At 41.8% G+C, this 22,485-nt stretch overlaps 1 protein-coding gene across 8 annotated transcripts in view; it reads right to left on the reverse strand.

Annotated features, from left to right (window-relative positions):
* Window positions 1-2,709: 2,709 nt before the first annotated feature.
* Window positions 2,710-22,485, reverse strand: part of PLEKHG3 (pleckstrin homology and RhoGEF domain containing G3) — a 188,920-nt gene continuing 169,144 nt past the window's right edge. For all 8 annotated transcript variants that reach the window (XM_033952108.1, XM_033952109.1, XM_033952110.1 and 5 more), the window contains 3 exons: window positions 8,636-8,749; window positions 5,438-6,956; window positions 2,710-4,468 (listed from right to left, as the gene is read on the reverse strand). In XM_033952108.1, the coding sequence (XP_033807999.1) occupies window positions 3,582-4,468; window positions 5,438-6,956; window positions 8,636-8,749 (2,520 nt within the window). In that variant the 3' untranslated portion in view covers window positions 2,710-3,581. The remainder of the gene's footprint in view (window positions 4,469-5,437; window positions 6,957-8,635; window positions 8,750-22,485) is intronic.

A 22,485-nucleotide genomic window follows, 5' to 3' on the forward strand; every position in this document is an offset into this window, starting at 1 on the left:
ATATACACTACTCAGAAATATTTCAAATGTCAGGTAGAAATTTCTCCTGCAGTAAACATTGTTGGGTTATTTGGAAAAATGCTGGAGGGTCCTGGGTTGTTGTTTTTTTGTTTTATCCCCATGTATACTACTACTATAACCTGAAAAAATGTTTGTGGGTTACTACCTGTTTTCAGTAAAATTTAGCTAATAGATCCAAAATGTGAGAATTAAAAAAAAAAAATTAGTGCTCCCTGATGGTTCATCCCAAGCCTGCCTCTTATTTGGAAATCTAGAGTAGCACTAGGGATCAGTTGACATCATTTTTAAGCTGTCAGCCTATGGTGTAGAGCAGTGGTCTCAAACTTGCGGCCCGGGGGCCACATGTGGCCCGCCGGGTCCTATTTTGAGGCCCTCTGTATATTTATCATAATCACAAAAGTAAAATAAAACCATTTTGATCCTATGTCTCTTTACCTATAAATTACAATATTATTATTAAGACTTAGCCAAAAGGAAAGATTTATAAACTATAAAGAGTTTTACCTCATGCAAAATTGTCATTTCTTTAATAAGAAGAAATTAACTATTCTTTCTGCGGCCCTCCAAGTACCTACAAATCCAAAATGTGGCCGTGCAAAGGGTTTGAGTTTGAGACCACTGGTGTAGAGTGAGTGGGAATAGCACCTGCCTCATCAGCTCCCTGGCCCCTTGTGATGAATCAGGGAGCCAGAGAGAGGATAGGTAGAGAGATTTTAAACTTATAGCCCAGCAGCAATGCCGAGGAGGGGGACAGTGAGCCTAGAGAGCCACTAAAGAGTTGAAGCCAACTGGCCCTTTAATTTTTTCACATCACTGTATAAAAAAGTTCCCCCCCAAGTTCCATAAAAAAACCTAGCATTGTAGTAATTTTTTTCAAGGAAAATGGGTCCATATTCTTTTGCATGTTTTCATATTTATATATTAAGTAGTGATTTATTGAAAACGATTCCCACAGAAAATTTTTTTTACATCCTTGGTTATATACACACCAGCTGTACAAATATGAATTTAGAAAGACAAAAAAAAATAAAATTCTACCTTACAACCAGAATGGGATTCTTCCCAGATTATTTTGGTTTTAAATGAATCCAGTCTTTAGCCACAACACAAGTCTAGAATGGTTCTATATCAAATATTTGTGTATTAATGAGCTACTACTTTGCATGTACATAAATATTGTGCAGTTTACTACTGTGAAGTGACTTAAAAATGCATTTTACATGAAAATATGCCTGAACGTTGGTGCTTTTGCATGTTTCTAAGCTTTTTGCATTATTTTTCACACAAAGTGCACTTCTGTGACGACACTTACGGCCTCTTTTACAAAGCCGTGCTAGCGGCTGTGCAAACGGCCCCGAAGCCCATAGCAATTTAAAGGGCTTCGGGACTGTTGCTGTGCGGTTTTGTAAAAGAGGCCGTTGGTAGTTAGGGCTTTCCATAAGATCCAAATTCCATTTAGTTTTAGTTGGTGAAAGCCTCACAAGAAGCAAGGCAATAATCATGCTCTGAAATATTCTCATTTGCTGGCAAGTCCTTTAGATAAGGAAAGCTGGGCCCTGATATTCTTGAAGGTTTTTCTCATGGTTACATGATAGGAGACGACCTCCTACATCAGTTTCATGTGCCTAACCTATGAATTATAGCTGTTCTTATATATAGAATGAGGCCGATAAAAGCAGAGGAACAAGCTCTCGGTCAAAACCACTTCCTTATTTGTATTTGTGCAAATGCCACACAAGCTGAAATGAGGGAATGAGTAACAATGGAAAAGGAAAAGGACTGGTAATAAGTCAATGACAATTTCAACCAGGGGATTCAAAATCTATCTATAGCTGCCATGATGAACACTGGATAAAAAAAAAAAATACTGGAACAATCAAAAAATTAGCTGGAAGGTCTAAATGTGCCAGGTAACATTTATACAACCTACTACTTGTCAGGAATTGCAGCAGTCAAACAGAGTTTCTTCAGGTAGAAGTGATTTATTTTATTTTTTTACTATTGTCCCTGCAAGAGGAGATTAAAAAGCACCTGGATGACAGGTGCCGTGCTGCTAATTTCCTAGGGGTCCCTAGTGTGATCTCTTCAGAAAGCAAGATATGGGGTGCCATGGTCAAGCAGAGTGGACTAGTGGTTAGAGCAGCTGCCTCAGTGCCCGAGGTTGCAAGTTCAATTCCCCCTTCAGCTCCTTGTGATTCTGAGCAGGTCACATAACACTTCATTGCCCCATAGAAACCGCTTTGATTGTGTAAACCACCCAGAAAAAGTGGTATATCAAGTCCCATCACCCTTTACCCTATTTACAGTAAGGGTGATATCTAGTGACCAGGGTCTGGGCTCACGATTGCAGAATTTCAGACAGGTCCTTGTACAGGGTAGCAGGGTTTAGAAGCGTCACTACAATGATCAGGCTAGGTATGTTGGAAGACGGGGTGGGGGATCTCCAGGAGGTGTGAAGAGAGGCTCATGGTATCAGATCTTGCTCTGGTTTTGAGTGGGAAGAAGAGAGAAGGAAAATGCCAGTCAAAAAAATAAAACAATCCCCCAAAACACAAAGGCAACCCGCCACCAACCCTCATCTCATAAGAAATAACGGATTTCATCACCTGGCTCAATGTGATTCAAAATCATTGGCATGAGGCAAAAAGTGTCATACCTGCACCAAGAAAGCAAGGCAACTGGTCTGTGTTATGTTATTACACAGGTTTTTATAAACTGAAATGTATTTACAGAACAGATCAAGTTGGACAGCTTCAGCAAACAAGTCATGACAGTACCATCACAGGGTCAATTCATTTGTTTTGAAAATATTAAAAAACAAGCTCTGAAAATCTTAAAGATAATAAATTATTCTATTATACTGTAGTCTATGTATATAAGTGAACTGTACACATTGGTTTGTAGGTCTGTGGGACTCATTCATCAAATAGTAAAGGTCTTCCTGGGAACATTTCGGCAGGATTGCCAAATTCTGAAGCACTCAGGGCCCCTGGGCTTGTAAGCTGATCAGTGTTCTTGTTAGATGAAAAATAAACTGGGGGCAATTCATTAGAACATCTGATGTTTTAAGAAAATCTCTTTTTTTTTTTTCTTCAAGTAAACAAAGACCTGCAAAGTCCTTTTCTTTCCATCTTTCTAATCAGTGTGGTATTCACTGTTATCGGGTTCTAAGATTTTCACTTATCAATTAAATATTTAGCTGGGAAATTATCCAATATGTTCAAGGATCCTAACTTAGTTTAAATTAAACAAAAAGATCAGCTTTGCAATTACTACTATTCCTCCCCAATAATATATTTCAGTAACGTCAGATTTGCAGCTAAATCTGAAATCAGTGCTTTTCTAATCAAGAAATATGACAGCAGCACCTTTATTGCTGGCATGTTCTTTCCAAGCCATGACCCCTGATAAGAAGAGTGAGAGACATCTGACTCTCAGTACTACCATCAAGCAGTCAAGATTTTCTGGAAGACTTTACAGTTGTGTAGGCAGGTAGAAAACCATCAACAGTGCTTCCATTGTCCTCTGTTGATATTACTCACTCGTCATATTAAGTTCATTCAGCTGCTTGAACTTAAAGTCTGAAATTTCTCTCGGAGGTTTTTCACGTGGCCCTGAGCTGTCTTTTCCCAAAGCATCTGCTGTGGGATGTCTTCTGGGTCAGAAAATCTGTTTTTAAGTTCCTCCTCTTGACGGGATTCCTCAGACTCTTGATAGGACTTATATTGGTCAACAATAGCCTTGATTGACGTTGTTTCCTGACATGTGGGCAGTCTTATCTCTAAATAGCCATCACGGACTTCTTTGGCAGATTTGTTGTCCAGTTGATCCTCTATAACAGGCAGCTTCTCCATAACAATGACCCTTTTATTGTTCTCCAGAGAAGTTTCTGCACTGATATAGTAGGACCCTCTTGTCTTATGGTTCTGGAGGCTTTCTGAGATGCCACCATTAAGGCTGGAATTTACTGAAGATCCTTCAGATGCCTCTGGCTCTTCTTGGTTTTTGCTGCTATAGTACTGCCCACCTTGCTTGGTCCTCTGGTCAGCCAAGGTGGCCGCCTGCCTCACATTCATACTATAGGAATGACCGATCTTTGCTTTGGTTTGCCCTTCCAAAGGTTCTTCCAAATGTTTTTCTGCTATCTTCTCTGGCACAGAATGACTCCTGTTCACAGGAAGTGGCTTTTTTTGGCTAGCACTTGCTTTGGAAGCATACATTGACCTTAGTTCTTGCACATCAGGCCAGTGGAATTTCTCCGTCTTGGCTGGGCTGTGTGGACTCTTGCAGTCCAATCTGTTTGGGGAAATTCCTGGACTATGAGAGGAGGGGCTGAAGGAAAACCTTTTTGGTGATTTTTCCCTGGGTGAACAACTGGAGAGGGGACTATGCTCTTGAACAGTCACATGATCATAGCCGGGAAGAGATAACGCCAAATTTAATTTACCTGGAAAAGAAATAAAAATGTGATGAACAGTAGCACTACGGGTGCAAGCTCTCTGCTTTACAGATCATCAGCTGTACAAGTTCCAGCTTCTAACGGTATTACAGAATCCTGTTTGATGGGTGTAAATCTTATTTACAACAGACTGACGGCATGTTACAATATGTCTCCTTCCCTACAAACCAGATTTGTAAAAGCCAAAGGTTACTATAAATCTTATTTGGAAGACAATAGTATTGTATACTTGCTTTATCGGTTTGGGTTTACTGTACTCTTACCTATAAATCAGTGGTTCTCAACCCTGTCCTGGGGACCCCCCAGCCAGTTGGGTTTTCAAGATATCCCTAATGAATATGCATGAGAGAGATTTGCATAGATGTCACTTCCATTATATGCAAATCTCTCTCATGCATATTCATTAGGGAAATCTTGAAAACCCGACTGGCTGGGGGGTCCCCAGGACAGGATTGAGAACCACTGCTTTAAATAGAAAAGAATCAGTGTTTTCAATGCTGTCTGTCGGCAGAGAAAACTAGAATCAATATCAGCTAGTGAAGAAAGAGGACTGTGAAGAGCTGGTTGGTCTTAAAAAAAAAAATCTGGCTTGGAATTTCATTAACTCCAGATCTAAATTAGCGCTAAAATTCCAGAGACTGGTATTTTGTACTTCATATGAATATTCTCCTGATGAAGGACAACCACCACTTCTAGGATCAAAGCTAAATGCTACACTATAGAACAGGAGTGGGCAACCTCAGTCCTCAAAGGCTTGCACAACCCAGTCAGGTTTTTAGAATTTCCCTAATGAATATGCATGAAACTATTTGCATGCACTGCCTCAATTGTATGCAAACAAATCTCATGCATATTCACTGGAAAATCCTGAAAAGCCAACTGGGTTGTAGCTCTCGAGGACTGAGGTTGTCCATTCCTGGTATAGAAGCTAGTGCTTTCTGCAAACTCAATACTTACTTTTCACAGTGGGTTTTTGTTTCTCCTCTTGAAGCAAAGGCAGGCTGATCTTCCTCAAATCCTCCTCAAGCTCTTTTAATCGTCTCTGGACCACAGGCTTGTTTCTTTTTATCCTTTGACTGTACTGCCGTGCCATCTGGAAGACCCTGTTCTTCATCTTCTCTGTCATATCTCCACCCAAGCCATTTGCTAGTTGGATAATCTTGGGAGGAAGTTTTAAGGGTAGGTTTTTCTTTAAGGTGCTTAAGTTCTGGTCAAGGTCACAGTTTAGTTTACCAAGCACTGCCTGGCTGGGGGAAGTACTTTGTGGAGAGGACACTAAGGATTCCTCTGTTATTGTACTGAGGTCACTGTCCTCAAGGATGAGAAGAGGTTCATGCAAGTCAAAGCCATTGTCACTGGTTTCATTCACAGAGCTGTTTCTGGACGTATTATCCTCTCGATGAATAAGGGTTGGTTTTATAGTCTCTCTGCCTGCTGATGTAAGAAACAGACAGTCTTTTGTCCAAGTTTCACTACCTGCCCTTTCCAGCTCCTCCCACATTTCAATCATCTTCGAAGGGGATTTAAATTCAATGTCCTCAACTGGGATTCCTTCTTCCACAGCAGCACTTCTAGACAAGTAGGCACTCATGTCCTGCTTTAAAGTGGAAGGTTTAGAGGCATCATCTGAAGATGCCCTGGAGACAGCTTTACTGGCACCCATAATACTACAGTTGTTTGATGTGCTGTCTATTCTGTTTCTTCCAGAAAAATCCCCATTACAGTCGTACCTAGGGAGGCTGTTAAACTTAAAAACAGAATTCCTGACCACACCTGCTGGGATGTAAGACAAACTCTCTCTCCGTTTAATGCTGAAGGTAGCATCATTGTGCTCTGCATGATCATAGTAACTCCGGATTTTATCGATCAACAATCTGTCTTGTCTGGATAAGATGGATTCCCTTTTCTTAAATGTAAATTTGTCTTCAACCATGTTCTCCAAGCTAGGAGATGCTGCCTCATTGAAAGGTGAGATGCCTTCCGTCTTGTTTACAGGATCTGAGGGGACTTCTGCTGGTACACAGGCTTGAATATCACAGGAATTGTTATGACATGGAGTTTTCTCAATGCAATCCAGGCTCGGGGCACTGGCACACCTGCTGGTCAGTCGTGGTGTGAGGCAACTAATAAATTTCCCATCATCTAGAGCTAAGCTGCTCCGCCTGGAAAGACTGTTTATGAACCTTTCAGCGATGACACTGGCTTGGTCCAGAACAGATGGAGGAAGGATTGTCTCAACCTCACGGATGGCTGCCTCTTCATCTTCATCTTCACTGCTTGAAGGCTTGAGGTCCTCCGTGCTCTCAGATTCTGCATGCTCTAGAGGGTCATGCACATCAGCATATAGACCATTCTCAGTATCACCTTTTTTGCCTTCTAGAACTGGTTTTGGGAGGTCAAATGACACCAGGTCAGAATGGATTTCTTCTGAGAGGTGATCTTCCTGCATTAGAACCAGTTGTGCCTCTGCACCTTCCTGTGAAAACAGTAAAAACAAAGCAGTAAGATCACAGTGAACACTATAAAGCTGAACAGCATTACATACTCTATTATTCCAGTTATAAAAATTTTAGGGGTTTATTTAGACCAAAAATCTATCACACGATGCTCAAATTAATGCACTAGTTAAGAAAACTTATTTTATACTATGGAAATTGTGATCGATTAGGGCATATTTTGATCCTTTCTCATTTAGACTACTGGTACAATTGAGTTTGAGCTCCCTGGATTATTGTAACTTCATTTATCTAGCCTCCAGTAAAAAGAATATCAAAGGGTTGCAGATCATTCAGAACACGGCTGTTTGGTTGATTTTCAACTTGAAAAAAATTTGATCATGTAACTAAATTCTAACGGAAGCTACGTTGGTTCCCAGTTGAGGCAAGAAAATTATTCAAGTTAGGTTATATCTGTTACAGGATATTGTTTGGCCTTATACCTGATTATATCATTGATCATTTTAAATTTACTGACAGAAAACATTTTTTTCTTGGCATTTTAGATTATTTACATTTCCTACTGTTAAAGGTTGCATATACAAAAGATTTTTCCATAAAATTTTATCTTTTCAAGCTGGATCATGGGATAAACCCTTTTCTGTCCTGATAAATTCTACCTTCTATCTTTGCTTTAGAAAAATGCTTAATGGACAAATTCTTCTGAATGTGATCATAAATACACTGTGCTTGTACAGTCTCTTGATTGTTGTTAACTGCGTTGAACTGAGAGGTTGCTGCGGTATATAAGTGAATTTGTTATGTTATTCTAGCATCATCATCCTTTCAGTAACCCTTCCATGTCCTCACATTTCTCAAGCTAAGAATTTCCAGAGCAATCATTGCCTGGCTGTTAGCACTATTTGATGGCTAAGTTTTTACTAAAGACCTCAAGGAAAATTATATGATATATTGATATGTATTCCTACAACTACTTTGTGCTAAGATATTCCTGGGCAGCAAGATTCAGTCAGATAATTTTCAAACAATCCACACTGTTGCATTCCCCATGAGCATTTCATACCCACAGACTATGCCAATTATCAGATCCCTGAGGAAGGAGTGTTTCTCCGAAACACGGACCATGTTGGGTCCAGTCCCAATGTATATGAGAACCATCCTTTGGAAGATAATATTTTATTGACTTTTAATAAAGGTTCCTGTACCTTGTACATTTCTTTTTGCCCCCTTCACTGCAGATTTGTTGGATTTTTCTTTGTTTTGTTTTGCAAACGGGAAGGTGTGCCAGAGTTTTGCCACTTCAGATGACATTAAGAGAGCTGACATTGCAATATATAATTTACTTGTTATGTCAAACATAGAAAACTTAAGGCAGATAAAGATCATATGGCTTAGCCAATCTGCCCCTCTCTTAGAGATCAAATGTCCTTTTCCAAGCTTGCTTGAAATTACTGTTTCACATACCTCAGAGTGCTTTCCTGGAAACAGCATTAAGATTGAACCATTAATCAAATGAGCAACTGACTGACACAGGACAGCATACGAGTGCCCTGTGTTCATACTTTCTGGACAGTATTTTCTGTATTACAACACTTTCACACCATCTGAACCCACCCCCAGATGCTTTATAAACAGATTAGATAAGGAGGCAGTTTTCAATGTGGCCTGATATCACTGGAAGCCTGTGTCCCATACTCACCATTTCTGGGGCAAAAAGCAATTCCACACTGCGGCGTTTCTCTGCATTTCCTGAAGACTGACTGTTTTGCCTCTTAAACCCTTTTGGTACTTCTTGCTCTCCAGTCTCCTTACTCTGAACACAAAACAGAAGAGAAAACATAACAAAAGCTTCCATGTACACCTCTCCTTTATGAAAAGAGAGCTCAAGTTGTCTTGAACTAGTTTAAGATATGTTGAGCTGTAGCAAACGAGGGAATGGTGAGGGGTAGGAGCAAGCAGTAGTCAGTATGGACCTTAAGATACAAGCTCTGGTAATGTCCACATTTTTAATTTTCATCTGGTATTGTAAAAGGTGGGAGCAGAACAGATCTTGAGTATTACTCCCAAAGAATGGAATCCGTGACTTCCTGAACTGCTTTCCCTTTTCCAGCATTTAAATATAGCTGGAAATAATGTGCAAGTATAGTGACTCGCTTGGATCCTCAGGAAACAATACCAGGCCTATCTTAGCCCCAAATGGATTATTAGTATACAAAAGAGCAAGGTCAAACCTCTGCACAACAGGATACAGAGGCTAACCATATGACATAAATAAATAAAACCACTAAAATGTCTTAATGTAAAATATGAGAAACTAAAAATATCAGCCACTAATTTAAGGCAAATTTCAAAAACTTATGTCCATGTTTCATCTGATGACTGCATCAGGCATAACTTTTAAAACTACAAAATTTAAATACAATATCATTAAGCTGACTAGAATCCAAAATGGCAGCTAGAGAATTAAAAAAAACAAAATAAAAGGGGAAATATATATACAGTGGTGCCTCACACAACGAACTTAATTCGTTCCAGGAGCAAGTTTGTTATGCGAAAAGTTTGTTATGTGAAACGCGTTAAGCGCAGTGACTAACGACTGCCTGCAGTGCCTGCGCGGAAGGATGCAATACATCGGCAGTGATCGTGGAAGCTCGGGCGACTTCGTTGTGTGAAACGAACTTCGTTGTATGAATCATGACATGAAGTTCGTTGTGTGCAGCGTTCGCTGTGCGAGGCGTTCGTTATGCGAGGCACCACTGTAAGCTTAAGGTATAAAAACCAGTGTGTTAAAATCAGCAATCCTATTAAAAAATAGTTTATTCCAACAGAACCTTACTCCCAGGTGGACTAAATGCCCAAACCTGCATGGCTATCCTTTTGCTCACAATCAAGCTAGAAACATATTTAAAAAGAAAAAAAATATATATATACATACAAAAAATGGAATTAACAATAAATGGGAAGGGAATGGGACTTATATACTGTTTTCTTGTGGTTATACATTCAAAGCACTTTACATATTTTGTACCTTGGGCAATGGAAGATTAAGCGACTTGTCCAGGGTCACAAGGAGCAACACTGGGATTTGATCTTACAACCTCAAGGTGCTCAAGGAGACAGCAGCTCTACCATTAGGCCACTTCTCACCTGAAGGTACAACAAACCAACCAGAAGCTTTTACAGCATCTACCTTGTTTCCCCAAAAATAAGACCTACCCTTAAAATAAGCCCTAACATGATTTTTAAAGATGCTCCTAATATAAGCCCTACCCCCAAAATTAGCCCTAGTTAAGATCGACCCCCAAAGCCCTTCCTGAAATGTCCCTGACACTAGTGCTGCCCGATTTGCCAGCGGCCGCGCTTTCCCCCCCCCCATGTGCAGCATCTTTCCTCCCTTCTCACCCATCCCCTTGTACAGCATCTTTCTATCCCTCCCTTCCATCCCCCTGTGCAGCAGAACTCTGCCAATCCTCCCACCGTGAGAATCACATACCATACCTCCAAGGCCTCCAAAGGTAGCGCTCCAAATGGGCTGTTTTTCTGGCCTTCCCTTTGCCGCATCACTGATGATATCATCAATGAGTGGCAGAGGGAAGATCCTGGTGGGGAAGGCCGCGAAGCAGCCCTTCCAAAGCACTGCCACCGCTGCTGTTTTTGGAGGTCTCGGAGCGGAGATGTATCAGTCTCACGGTGGGAGGGTCGGCGGGGTTCTGCTGCACATGGGAAGGAAAGATGCTGCACATGGGGGGGGGGAGAAAGGAAAGAGGAAGCACTGGGGTGGAGGAGAGGAAGGGAGAGATGATTGTTGTTCATGAAAAAAATAAGATCCCTGAAAATAAGCCCTAGTGCGTTTTTTGGACCCAAAATTAATATAAGACACTGTCTTATTTTCAGGGAAACATGGTAAATGGCAACATGCTTAGCAAGTCACACTGACAAAAAATGTATTTAAAAAAAAAAAAGGGGTGGAGGGATGTCAGCTATTTGTCTCATCTTACAGAGTGGATACCTTTAGGCACTGGCAACAAAAACAAAAGACACCATATCAAATGTCTTTAAAGCGAAACTTATGGTAAAACTAAAAGAGCAATATAAGAAGGGAAGGTAATATACCTAACCCAGTCTTCTTTCTAGGAAATATGAATGTCAGTCTTGAACCATTGGGTTTATGCTCCTTCACCCGTGGGGTGTATGTAGACAGCCTTAATTGCATTTTTCTGCTCTGCCTTGCTTCTTCCTGGATTGTCTTGTACTCCTCCGTTCATATCAAAGCAGCTGGTCAGCCCTGGAGAATAAACAGAAAAAAAGGGATGGGCTTGGGGACTCTCCCCAAGATACAAGTCTGTTGTGCTCATAACTCTACAAAGAACAATAACAACGTTGAACACTTTATAACCCATAACAAAATGGGTTCACCTACTTGAGTCACGTGCAGCCTGTGCTAATAGTCATGGGGGTTCTTGCGGATACATCCTATATTCTTGAGGTAGATGAGCCTCTTTTATATGAGCTCCTGCTAGAGTCCACAGAAAGAAGAAAAACGTCTGGTGCTACAGACAAATCTGAGACAGACTGTCAGGCTTGGAATCACCTGACAGGACGGGCTTCAAGACTGATATTCCTAGCTCCTAGAAAGATTAACAAGGTAGGTACATAATCTTCCCTTCTAGTTCAATAAGAATGCCAGTCTTGAACCAATGGGATGTAACAAAGCGGTCCCTGGAATCTAGGGTGGGAAAGATAGAAACATAGAATATGACAGCAGAAAAGGGCCTACGGCCCAACAAGTCTGCCCACTCAAATAACCCTCCCCTCTAAGCTCCTCTTTGAAGTGAGCACACGTGTTGATCCCATTTGATCTTAAAATCAGCCACGTTACTGGCCTCAACTACCTGAAGTGGAAGATTATTCCAACGGTCAACCACTCTTTCGGTGAAGAAGTACTTCCTAGTGTCACCATGGAATCTCCCGTCCCTGATTTTCAGCGGATGTCCCCTTATCGCCGTAGGGCCTGTAAGGAAGAAGATATCTTCTTCCACCTCAATGCTGCCAGTAACGTATTTGAACGTCTCTATCATGTCACCCCTCTCTCTGCGTTCCTCGAGAGAGTAAAGGTGCAACTTACCTAGTCGTTCTTCATAAGGGACATCCTTGAGCCCTGAGACCATCTTGGTGGCCAATCGTTGAACCAATTCCATTCTTAGCACATCCTTCCGATAGTGTGGCCTCCAAAACTGTACACAGTACTCCAGATGTGGTCTCACCATGGACCTGTACAGCGGCATCACCACCTCGGGCCTTCGGCTGACAAAGCTTCTTCGGATGCAACCCAGCATTTGTCTAGCTTTAGATGAGGCTTTCTCCACCTGATTGGCTGCCTTCATATCTTCATTAATGATTACTCCCAGATCTCGTTCTGCCACAGTTCTGGTTAAGGTCTCACCATTCAGAGTGTAGATTCTGCATGGGTTTCTGCCACCAAGGTGCATTATCTTACACTTTTTGGCATTGAAATTCAGCTGCCAAAGAGTAGACCAGTGTTCCAGAACAAGTATGTCCTGTGTCATAGCGTCGGGCATGGTATCTCCGCTCACTATGTTGCACAATTTAGCATCATCGGCAAATAATGCAATTTTCCCCCGAAGTCCCTGAGGCAGATCTTGTATGAAGATATTAAATAGGATTGGGCCCAGGACCGAGCCCTGCGGTACTTCACTGTGCACTTCCGACTTGTCAGAGGGGGTACCGTTTACCACCACCCTCTGATGTCTACCACTGAGCCAGTCTTTAACCCATGCAGTTAATATTTCTCCTAGCCCCAATGAACTCATCTTGTTCAAAAGTCTACGGTGTGGGACGCTGTCAAAAGCCTTGCTGAAGTCCAGATACAACACATCCAGGGACTTTCCTTTATCCAGTTCTTTTGTTACCCCGTCGAAGAAGCTGATCAAGTTGGATTGGCAGGATCTCCCCTTAGTAAATCCATGCTGGTGTGGATCCCTCAGTCTCTCGTCATCCATAACTGTGTCTAATTTGTGTTTAATCAATGTTTCCATAAGCTTGCACACTATTGACGTGAGACTTACCGGTCTGTAATTTGCAGTGTCTAACCTGCATCCCTTTTTGTGGAGCGGAATGACGTTAGCTGTTTTCCAGTCTAGTGGAACTTTTCCCGTGCCCAGGGAAAGATTGAAGAGCGCGGCTAATGGTTCTGCCAGGACATCTCTCAATTCCCTAAGAATCTGGGGTGCAAATTATCTGGTCCCATGGCTTTATGCACTTTGAGCCTTGACAATTCTTGGTAGATGCTGCTGGTGGAAAATTCAAAATTCCTGAACAGGTAATGTAATGTAATTTATTTCTTATATACCGCTACATCCGTTAGGTTCTAAGCGGTTTACAGAAAATATACATTAAGATTAGAAATAAGAAAGGTACTTGAAAAATTCCCTTACTGTCCCGAAGGCTCACAATCTAACTAAAGTACCTGGAGGGTAATAGAGAAGTGAAAAGTAGAGTTAGAGGAAAAATAAAAATAAAATAAACATTTTAACAAGACAGCATTGATCTAAATACTTTGGAAGGTCTTCTGAGCTCTCTCTTGTTTGCAGCTGTGGGCACTGAAGCTCCAAAAATGGTATCCAATATTGCTGCTACATCCACCCTGTAAAATTTTGTAAAAGCAAGGAGAAAGGACCAAGTGGACACTGTCTTGTATTCTGTCCATGAGGAAGCAACACTCCTAGTAGAGTGGGCCCCCAGGGAAGTCAAAGATATCTTACCACTCCCAATATATGCCAACTAAATGGCCTTTCAAATCCATCTGAAAATGGTCACTTTTGAAGCTGGCTGACTCCAGCGGTTATTGCCTGTTAACACAAAGAGATGATCTGACAGCCGAAAATCCAGTCACTTCTAGATACTGCAGCAACACACTGTGCACATCTAGCAATTTCATGATCCTCTCTGTCTTCTTGGATTCCAAAGGTGTACATGCAGGCAACTGGACGTCCTGGTTGACATGAAAGCTGAGACAGGACTGTACATAGTACTATTTCTATCTCCAATATTCTGAGGAAAGGTTCCCTGCAGGATAGAGCTTGCAACTTCGATATTTGTCATGCCCACTGTCTAATTCACAGCACTCTATGGGCGGAGATAGCATATGCAAAGTCCTTGCTGCATACTCTGAACAAATCATAACACATAATCCACTCCCTTCAACAGGAATTGAGTATTGACATCATTCTCCCCTGCTAACTTTGAGTAGGACAGCGCTGCAGCTGCCTTTAATCCTAATGCCACATCTTCAAATTGTCTCCTAAGGACAAATTCCAGCCTGCAATCCTGCATGTCCTTTAATAAGACTCCCCCTTCGCTGAGGAGGAAGGTACATTTGGTAACTTGCACCACCAGGGAATCCACTTTTAGCAAGATAAAAAGCTATTGGAATTCTGCATCCATGGGATACAGCTTTGTCATAGCTTTTGCTACCCAAAAGGGACCCTCTGGAGTATCCCAATGGTCTGTTAGCATCTTAGTGATATCCGGGTGCAAGGGAAAGCACCTAAGTATGAGCTACAGAAGACTGGGTCTGCTCTTTCTTTAATTCTGAGATAGACTCAGTGATTACCTCTAATAGCACTGAGGGCTTAAAAAGCCTGCGCACTGTCGGGTCCTCTCCCAGATCCAGGGCCACTATCAGGTTGGCCTCTGATATCTCCAAATGTATCACCTGCTAATGAGGAATACCAACTGGGAGAGTAACGGCATTGAAACCAAATTCTCTTCTTCTCAGTCTTAATCAGACTTTGCTGTGGGGCTGAGTAGTAGAAAACCCTGGCACTACAGCTGCCAAGGTCTCCAAGGGGTTAACGCGGCCACTGTAATTCAGGTATGTTTCATACATCATGCTGATAAATTCTGGGGTAAAATCCTGAGTGGGATGTTCAGAGGGCTCCTCTATCTCCTCCTGGGATTTCTCGGTAATGATGCGACTGCCTTTGCTGGGGCCGCATATTTGGCATTTCCCAACTCTGACCAGGGTTTCTGATCTGGGACCCAGACTGTCTGGAAACCCAAACCACCAGAAGGACTAGGGAAGGCACACAGAACATGGACAGTCCTTGGCCTGCCATCCACCGCAAATCCTGGCATGAGGAGTTCATCTAATCCGATTTTGAGCAAAATTGAGGTGTTTTGAGGCAGATAGAGGCTTTTATTCAAAAATCAGGAAATTCAAGATGTCCTTCATGGCAGCGATGTTGGCACTAAAAACAGCCCATGGGAGCTACACTGGGGGTACAAACCCAATAATTTTAGGGGTGGGGACCCTGGCTCTTACCCCATAACCTCCCTCCCCCAAAAAACACTTTTGAAGACACTCCCCCCTCCCCCATTTTCTTTTATGGGCCGTCAGTCCTTTGTGCTGGGAGCTGCATAGACTGGCACTGCAGCCAGCTGAAGGGGAGAACCTCTGCCTTAGGCAAGCCTGGAAACTGGGCTGCTTGCTTCTTCCGACTGCCTCTCGGTCCTTTCGGTGGGACTGAGACCTCAACCCCTCACCGAACTTGAGCACATGCTGGGGGAGGAAACACAGTCAGCCCTGGAGAACCAACATAAAGCTGTTCAGCCTGCACTCAAACCCACCACAGACAGAACCTGGGGCGAGCCTTGCTCCCAAGCAAATCAGTCCCTGAGCTCCTGAACTATTAGTGCAGCCTGGCCAAGCAAGTGCCCTGCAATGTAGGTGGCCCCTTGGCTACAGATTTCAGGTAATGAGTATAAACCAACCAGGTCGTGCATGTGCAAGACCGGAGGGCTAGGACTTCGATAGGAAGGCAGGACTTAAATGGGAAACCAAGGTGGCAAGGGAGCCCCTTCTGATGATTCAGACAGGTCTTGACCTGTTTGGGCCGCCGCGGGAGCGGACTGCTGGGCAGGATGGACCTGTGGTCTGACCCGGCAGAGGCACTGCTTATGTTCTTATTTCTGATCTGAAAGTCTGTGTTCTCCTACAGCCAGAGATGTCCCGAGACTGGGAGCCTCTGCAGCACCAAAAAAGCCTCTCAATGGGATGATAAAAATACCCCCCAAAAAATATAAACACAAGCAGAACAGACAAGCTCCTTCTATCTCACGTGTGAAAGAATAACTGAGGCGTACAGAACAGCCCAGTGAGAAGGACGGTGGAGTGGAAAAATACAGATGAGGCTCTCTATACACACCCTGTGGGTGAAGGTGCATAAACCCAGTGCCTCAAGACTGACATTCCTATATTCCTATTGAAATAGAAACAGTCTTTGTCTAGTGAACAAAAATCAAAAATACTTGTAGGAGGTGGAAGTCTCTGAGGTCAGCAGGCATATATTCTCACATGTAGGTGATGTCCTATTCAGAACCCAATATGGACACTGCCAAGTGCACTGTCGCTTTAAGTCTTGAGGCAGTACCCACACTGTGTGTATGTAAGTGTCTTCCCACCCACCGTTGGCATGCAGGACCAACAGTTCAGTAAAAAAGCTGATGGGCAGGTTCTGAGACTATATGACTCGGAGAACACCTGCTACAGGTAAGTATCTTTGCTTTCTCTGAGGACAAGCAGGCATAATATTCTCACATGTGGGACTCCCAAACTGCCAAGATCGTGCCTCTGGAAAAGGTTAAACACTGAACAACCAAGAGTCTGGTGAAATCCAACAGGACTGGAGGGAAAGTTTGCTTTAGGTAGAGAACATCTAGGAGGGAGAACCTTCTATAGGAGAAAGAAGTAGTAGTGGCTTGTGGTTTAGACAAAGTTGTTATTGTGTCTATGTGTTTTTTTTTAATTCAATCAGCCACCTCTTAAATCTTAATCTCCAAACAGATCAGGTCACCCCCCTCACCTTAGGAGCTAGGACAGAAAGAATTTTCTCAATTCTTAAACAGGGTATCTTTTATGACTTCAGGCAAAGGTATTTTAATGAAGAGTAGGATTTGGGTGTGATAGTATGTGATGATCTTAAAGTGGCCGAACAGGTTGAAAAGGTGATGGCAAAAGCCAGAAAGATGCTAGTGTGCTTACGGAGAGGTACGTAATCAGGCCAACTTTTTTAAAAGGTCCAACAAAAAAGGGGAGGAGCAACATGGCAGTTAAAAATTATGGATTTAAATAATAGTTACCCCCCCCAAAAATTAAAAAAAACATTTTGTTTACACAAATCAACATTAAATGCCAAACAAACCCCAAGAACAGGATAACAAAAATAAAAAAAAAGACAATTGAAAAAATAAAAGAATAAATAAGACCAGATTTTAACATGCGTCAAGGAACTTGTAAAAAAGTAAAAACGGGAGGGGGACTCTAGCTGCCAATCTTAGAATAAATCAAGAAAGCTAGCATCTGTGCAGAAAACTACTCATAAAATACTTATAGGTCCATTTTTCTGTTTAAACCATAAGGAGCAAAGATACATTTCTGTTCTTCTTTAAGTAACAAGTGTTTTACTATTTACAATGGGAAGCTTAAAGCCTCTAGTAATGTTGTTTAGATATGATCGTATTTAGTGCACTTAATTTCTGTGTCCTTTTAACATGTTTTTCTTTCTTGGTGTATTGGGGAAGAGTGCATATCCAGGTTGTTACTTATTTAAACTTAATATGGTTATATTTTGAGGTCCATACACAAAGCATACTTGCGGGCTAAACGTGAACTATTACTTTTGGAAAAGGGGAGTTCAGAACAAGGAGAATGTAAGGAAATTAATATGTATTCTACCTTTTTCTGATGCACTTAAGGTAGTCATTACAGCTATAAGACACTACTGGCCTCTTTTGAGATCGTTGAGGGGCATGAATGAATTCCCTATGTTTGAATACACAAGTGGAAGAACTATTGGGCAAGTACTCAATTCCCAAGTTATCTTGGGGGATAGACAGGGTACACATGTGAGATGTCAACATTGCCAATGGTGCGCTAAAACAATTGAGGGTCACTGTTGGCAGACTAAAAGAATAATTTATGCTCAGGAGAATACACATTGCAAAACTGATTGGGTAGTATATGTAATAATATGCACGTGTCCCTGAGTATATGTTGGGCGTACTAAGTTCCCGATCCAGACCAGGCTTACTGAACATAAGTCTAGGATTTCTATGGGGAATATTATGGCCCCCCCTGGTCCAACATTGGATTCAGTTTGGACATACGATAGATCAAATCCAATGGAGGATTATAGCTAACATCACAGGAATGTGGGAGGGTGGGAACAAAGAAGAAAGATTAAATTTTCTGAAACAAAAATGGATTTACCAATTAAATTCTGTGGAATCGTTTGGTTTAAATTTAGAATTAGAGTGGCTTACTCTTATATGATATTTAGCCTGGGAGTCTAAGGTGTAATTATTACATTACATTACATTAGGGACTTCTATTCCACCTATACCTTGCAGTTCAAAGCGGATTACAAAAGAGCTAACTGGACATTTCCATCCTTTAGAAACAAGGGGAAAAGAATATACAGTGGTACCTCGGATTATGAGTGCACCAGTTTGCGAGTGTTTTGCAAGATGAGCAAAACATTCGCAAAATTGGCGCCTCGGAAACCGAGTGCGCCTCGATTTGCGAGCGCCCCCCGCCGCGACCTGAGGTCCCCCAACCCACCCGAATCCTATTCTTACTTCAGTGTAGCCTCTGCACCCGGGAGGGTGCCGGTTCGCGGGGGGGGGCGCTCGCAAATCAAGGCGCACTCGATTTCCGAGGCGCCGATTTTGCTAATGTTTTGCTCGTCTTGCAAAACACTCGCAAACCGGTGCACTCATAAACCGAGGTACCACTGTATATTCTTGGTGGTTGTATGAGATGGCGAAAGCTTGTAGAACTAAGGAACTATTTAAAATACTTTGTTGGCATTTTTATATCTGTTACAAGGCTTCTATTGTCTGTTTAATATAGGGATATGAGCCTTGAAAAAACTCGGGTGAAACATGTCGGCATAGATGTCCCTACAAATTGACTACCTGAAGGCAAAAAGTTAAAAGCTAAGTACCTTAGAAATGGTTGTTTACAAAATGTTTAAAAATAACTTTAAAAACAATTCAACTAAGGCAGTTAGAAAAGTTGGCACTTCTGAGGGTTGGTGAATATTGAAGAAACTTTTTGACAAGTGTGAGTCTATAGAAAAGGGTGTGGGAGTTACATCCGTTTCATATTTTCAATATACAGAGTTTTGCTTGCACAAGAGCGATTATATAAAAGATTTGTGCTAATCTTTAAACATATCCCAAAGCTAACATATTCCAGGTAATACATTTAAAATAAAAATCTTTTTTTTTTCCACCTTTGTTGTCTGCACACTTTATTTTTCCATTATGTTGATCAACACTAACAGAAAACCATGTCTTTCATGCACAAACACAGAAACACCTTCACCCATTATGGAATAAGTAATCCTAAGAGAGAAGAAGATGGATACAAGAGCAATGGAGGGAGAGGGAAGAGTGATGGAAAGGGGAGGCAGACAGTTTCCGGAAGGGGCATAGAAAGAGAGCAGATGCCATATGAAACAGGCAGACAGTGGATGGATGGAAAGAAGAGAATGACAAGAAGATGAGGAAAGCATAAACCAGACAACAAAGATAGAAAAAAAAATTTCTATTTTATTAATTTTTTTGCTTTAGGATAAAGTAGTATTATAGATATGCTGATAAATATTTATAAATAGAAAATGGAACTAAGGTGATCCTTTTATTGGACTCATTTTAATACATTTTTGACTAACTTTCAGAAACCAAATTCTTCTTCCTCAGGTCAGGACAGGATACTGTAACAGCAGTATATTTTACTGACCTGAGGAAAGAGATTTTGACCTCTGAAAGCTAATTAAAAATGTATTAGTCCAATATAATGGTATTATCTTATTTTCCATTTTTTGTTTTATTTGTAAAGTGATTTGTTATTTCTCTTTTTCAAATTTACATCTGCTATCTTTATATTTTGTACAGTATTATGGGACATGCATCACTGTTTCTGTGGTGTTGCATTATATGCAGCGCTCTTCTTCCCTCTGTTCCCCCCATGGTCTGGCATCTCTCTCCTTCCATCCCTCCCCCTGTGGTTTTTAGCATTTCTTTCTTCTCATTTCCTCTGCTCAGATCTGGTACCTCTATCTCCTTACCCCCATGCTCTGGCATCTCTCTCTCCTCTCTTCCCTTTCCTTTTCTTCTCTAGTATTGTTCCTTCTCTATTTTCTGCCTCCATCAAAATTAAATTATTTTTTACTATCCAGTCCTGTTTCCCTCTTTTCACTGTGTCTACCACAGCTTGCTACCCATTTCCTTCACCCCCTCCAGTATCTCACCAACTCTATCCTCTTCCCCCATCCAACATATGTCCTTTTGCTTTATCCCCTCCTTCCATCCAATATGTGTTCTATTTCTCCACTTCCATTCAGCATTTGCTTCCCCTCTCTCCCCTCCCAACTGACATCCAACATCTGCCCCCTTCTCTATCTCCTCCTTCCAATTCCATCGAGTGTCAGGTCCCCTTCTCTCTCTCCCTCCACCCCAATTCCATCGAGTTATCTTGCCCCCTCGACTCCCTGCTGCTGCTTTCCTACATGCTCCTGATGGCACAAGATAAACCTCAAGCACCACTTAACCTCTTCCCCTTTTTGGCCCATCTCCCTCCCTTCCTCTCACCTTCGAGGTCATCTTTCAGTTTCAAAATCAACGCTTTCTTTATCAGACAGGCCCCAGCTTGGCAGCCATTCTCTTAAGTTGCAAGCGGCTGCTTGGCCCAAAGCTTCCCCTCTGATGAGGTTACGCGAGCCGCTCAGACTGAAACAGAAAGCTGCGTCAGGGGGGAAGCTTTAGGCCGAGCAGCCATGTGCAACTTTAGAGAATGGCTTATGAACCAGGACCCATCTGAAAAAGAAAACACTGATTTTGAAACTAAAAGGCACTCATGAAGGTGAAAGGAAGGGAGGGAAATGGGCCAAAAAAGGGAAAAAATGCCCGGACCGCGGGACCCCTTGGAACTGTGGAGCCCAGGGCAGCTGCCCTGTTTGCCCTCCCCTAGAACCACACTGGCGGGCTCCCCTGACATTTGCGGGCCCCATGCACGTGCCTACTTGGCCTACCCTTTAATTCGGCCCTGGAAGGGACAGGGACAGAACTCAAGGGGGTGGGATGGGAATGGAGATAGGACTTCGGAATGAGGACATAAGCTTCTTGAACTTGAAGCTGTGTATCAATGAACTCTTGTCCCATAAAAAGTTTTCCTTATTGTCACCTCTGATCAGCTGAATGTAAACACAGATCTCACATTTTTCAAGATATGTGTTATGGCGAACATTTTATAACTGGGAACCTATGTAATGGTTGGAAAAAATTACTTGTTTCTACCCATTTTATAAATTCCAATCCCAAAACTCTCATATATAATATAGAATACCCCTCAACATAAATCTTTAATATTAGTGGACTGTTATAAAAGAGACTACAGTACATATATTTGTATCAACATAAAACATTTGTGCTATTTCCACCTTTCTAAGGTTTTAATTAACAATCCTTAGATCACTCACACTCATTACATTTAGACTTCATCTTCCATGAACATAATTGGTAACAAAAACCAAATTCAAGGAAATGTTTGTCTATTCAGCACCTCAATTTAAGACGATGCAGAAATTTTATTTTTTTTCCATTTGGACAGGCTCAAGCACATCATTGCATTTTATTCATTCAGAGGTTGTAAATGAATTTTGGATTGCTTCTGACATCTCTCTTATTTTTGGATGGTATTCATTTGTTCTCTCTTTTATAAGGCAACACAGGACAAGTCCCAGAAGCACACAAATCTGCAAGTGCACAATGTTACACCTGTTCTGAAGAGGTACATTTGTGCATTTCTCCCATATTTTATCAGGTGTGTACACTGCAATTCTGCTCCCTCCCCCCCCCAAGGCTTGCTGACTGGTAGATCATGTAAAAGTAGGTACACTCATTCTGTGTATACCCTGTGCAATTTTATGAACGTCCTCTTTTGCATATAGAACATTTGCTTTTATACAACAAAAAAAGACCTTTTGAAATTACCCCTGAAGGTGTAGATCAGTGGTCTCAAACTCAAACCCTTTGCAGGGCCACATTTTGGATTTGTAGGTACTTGGAGGGCCTCAGAAAAAAAAGTTAATGTCTTATTAAAGAAATGACAATTTTGCACGAGATAAAACTCTTTCCTTTTGGCTAAGTCTTAATAATAATATTGTCATTTATAGCTAAAGAGACATATGATCAAGAAACTGTTTTATTTTACTTTTGTGATTATGGGCCTCAAAATAATACCTGGCAGGCCGCATGTAGCCCCTGGGCCGCAAGTTTGAGACCACTGGTGTAGATGGAATGAACTACCCCAAAACAGACCTGGGTGCTTAGCAGTTCATGCATGTTTAGGGCTACAAGTTCTGGGATTAACCACAACTATTGCCAAGCACAGAACAGCCAGGGAAGAATTACAAGATTAAAATTAGGAGGAGGATGAACAGCCAGGCTTAGCATGAGTGTAGA

This window comes from Geotrypetes seraphini, chromosome 7 (assembly GCF_902459505.1).
Source record: "Geotrypetes seraphini chromosome 7, aGeoSer1.1, whole genome shotgun sequence".
Taxonomy (NCBI): domain Eukaryota; kingdom Metazoa; phylum Chordata; class Amphibia; order Gymnophiona; family Dermophiidae; genus Geotrypetes; species Geotrypetes seraphini.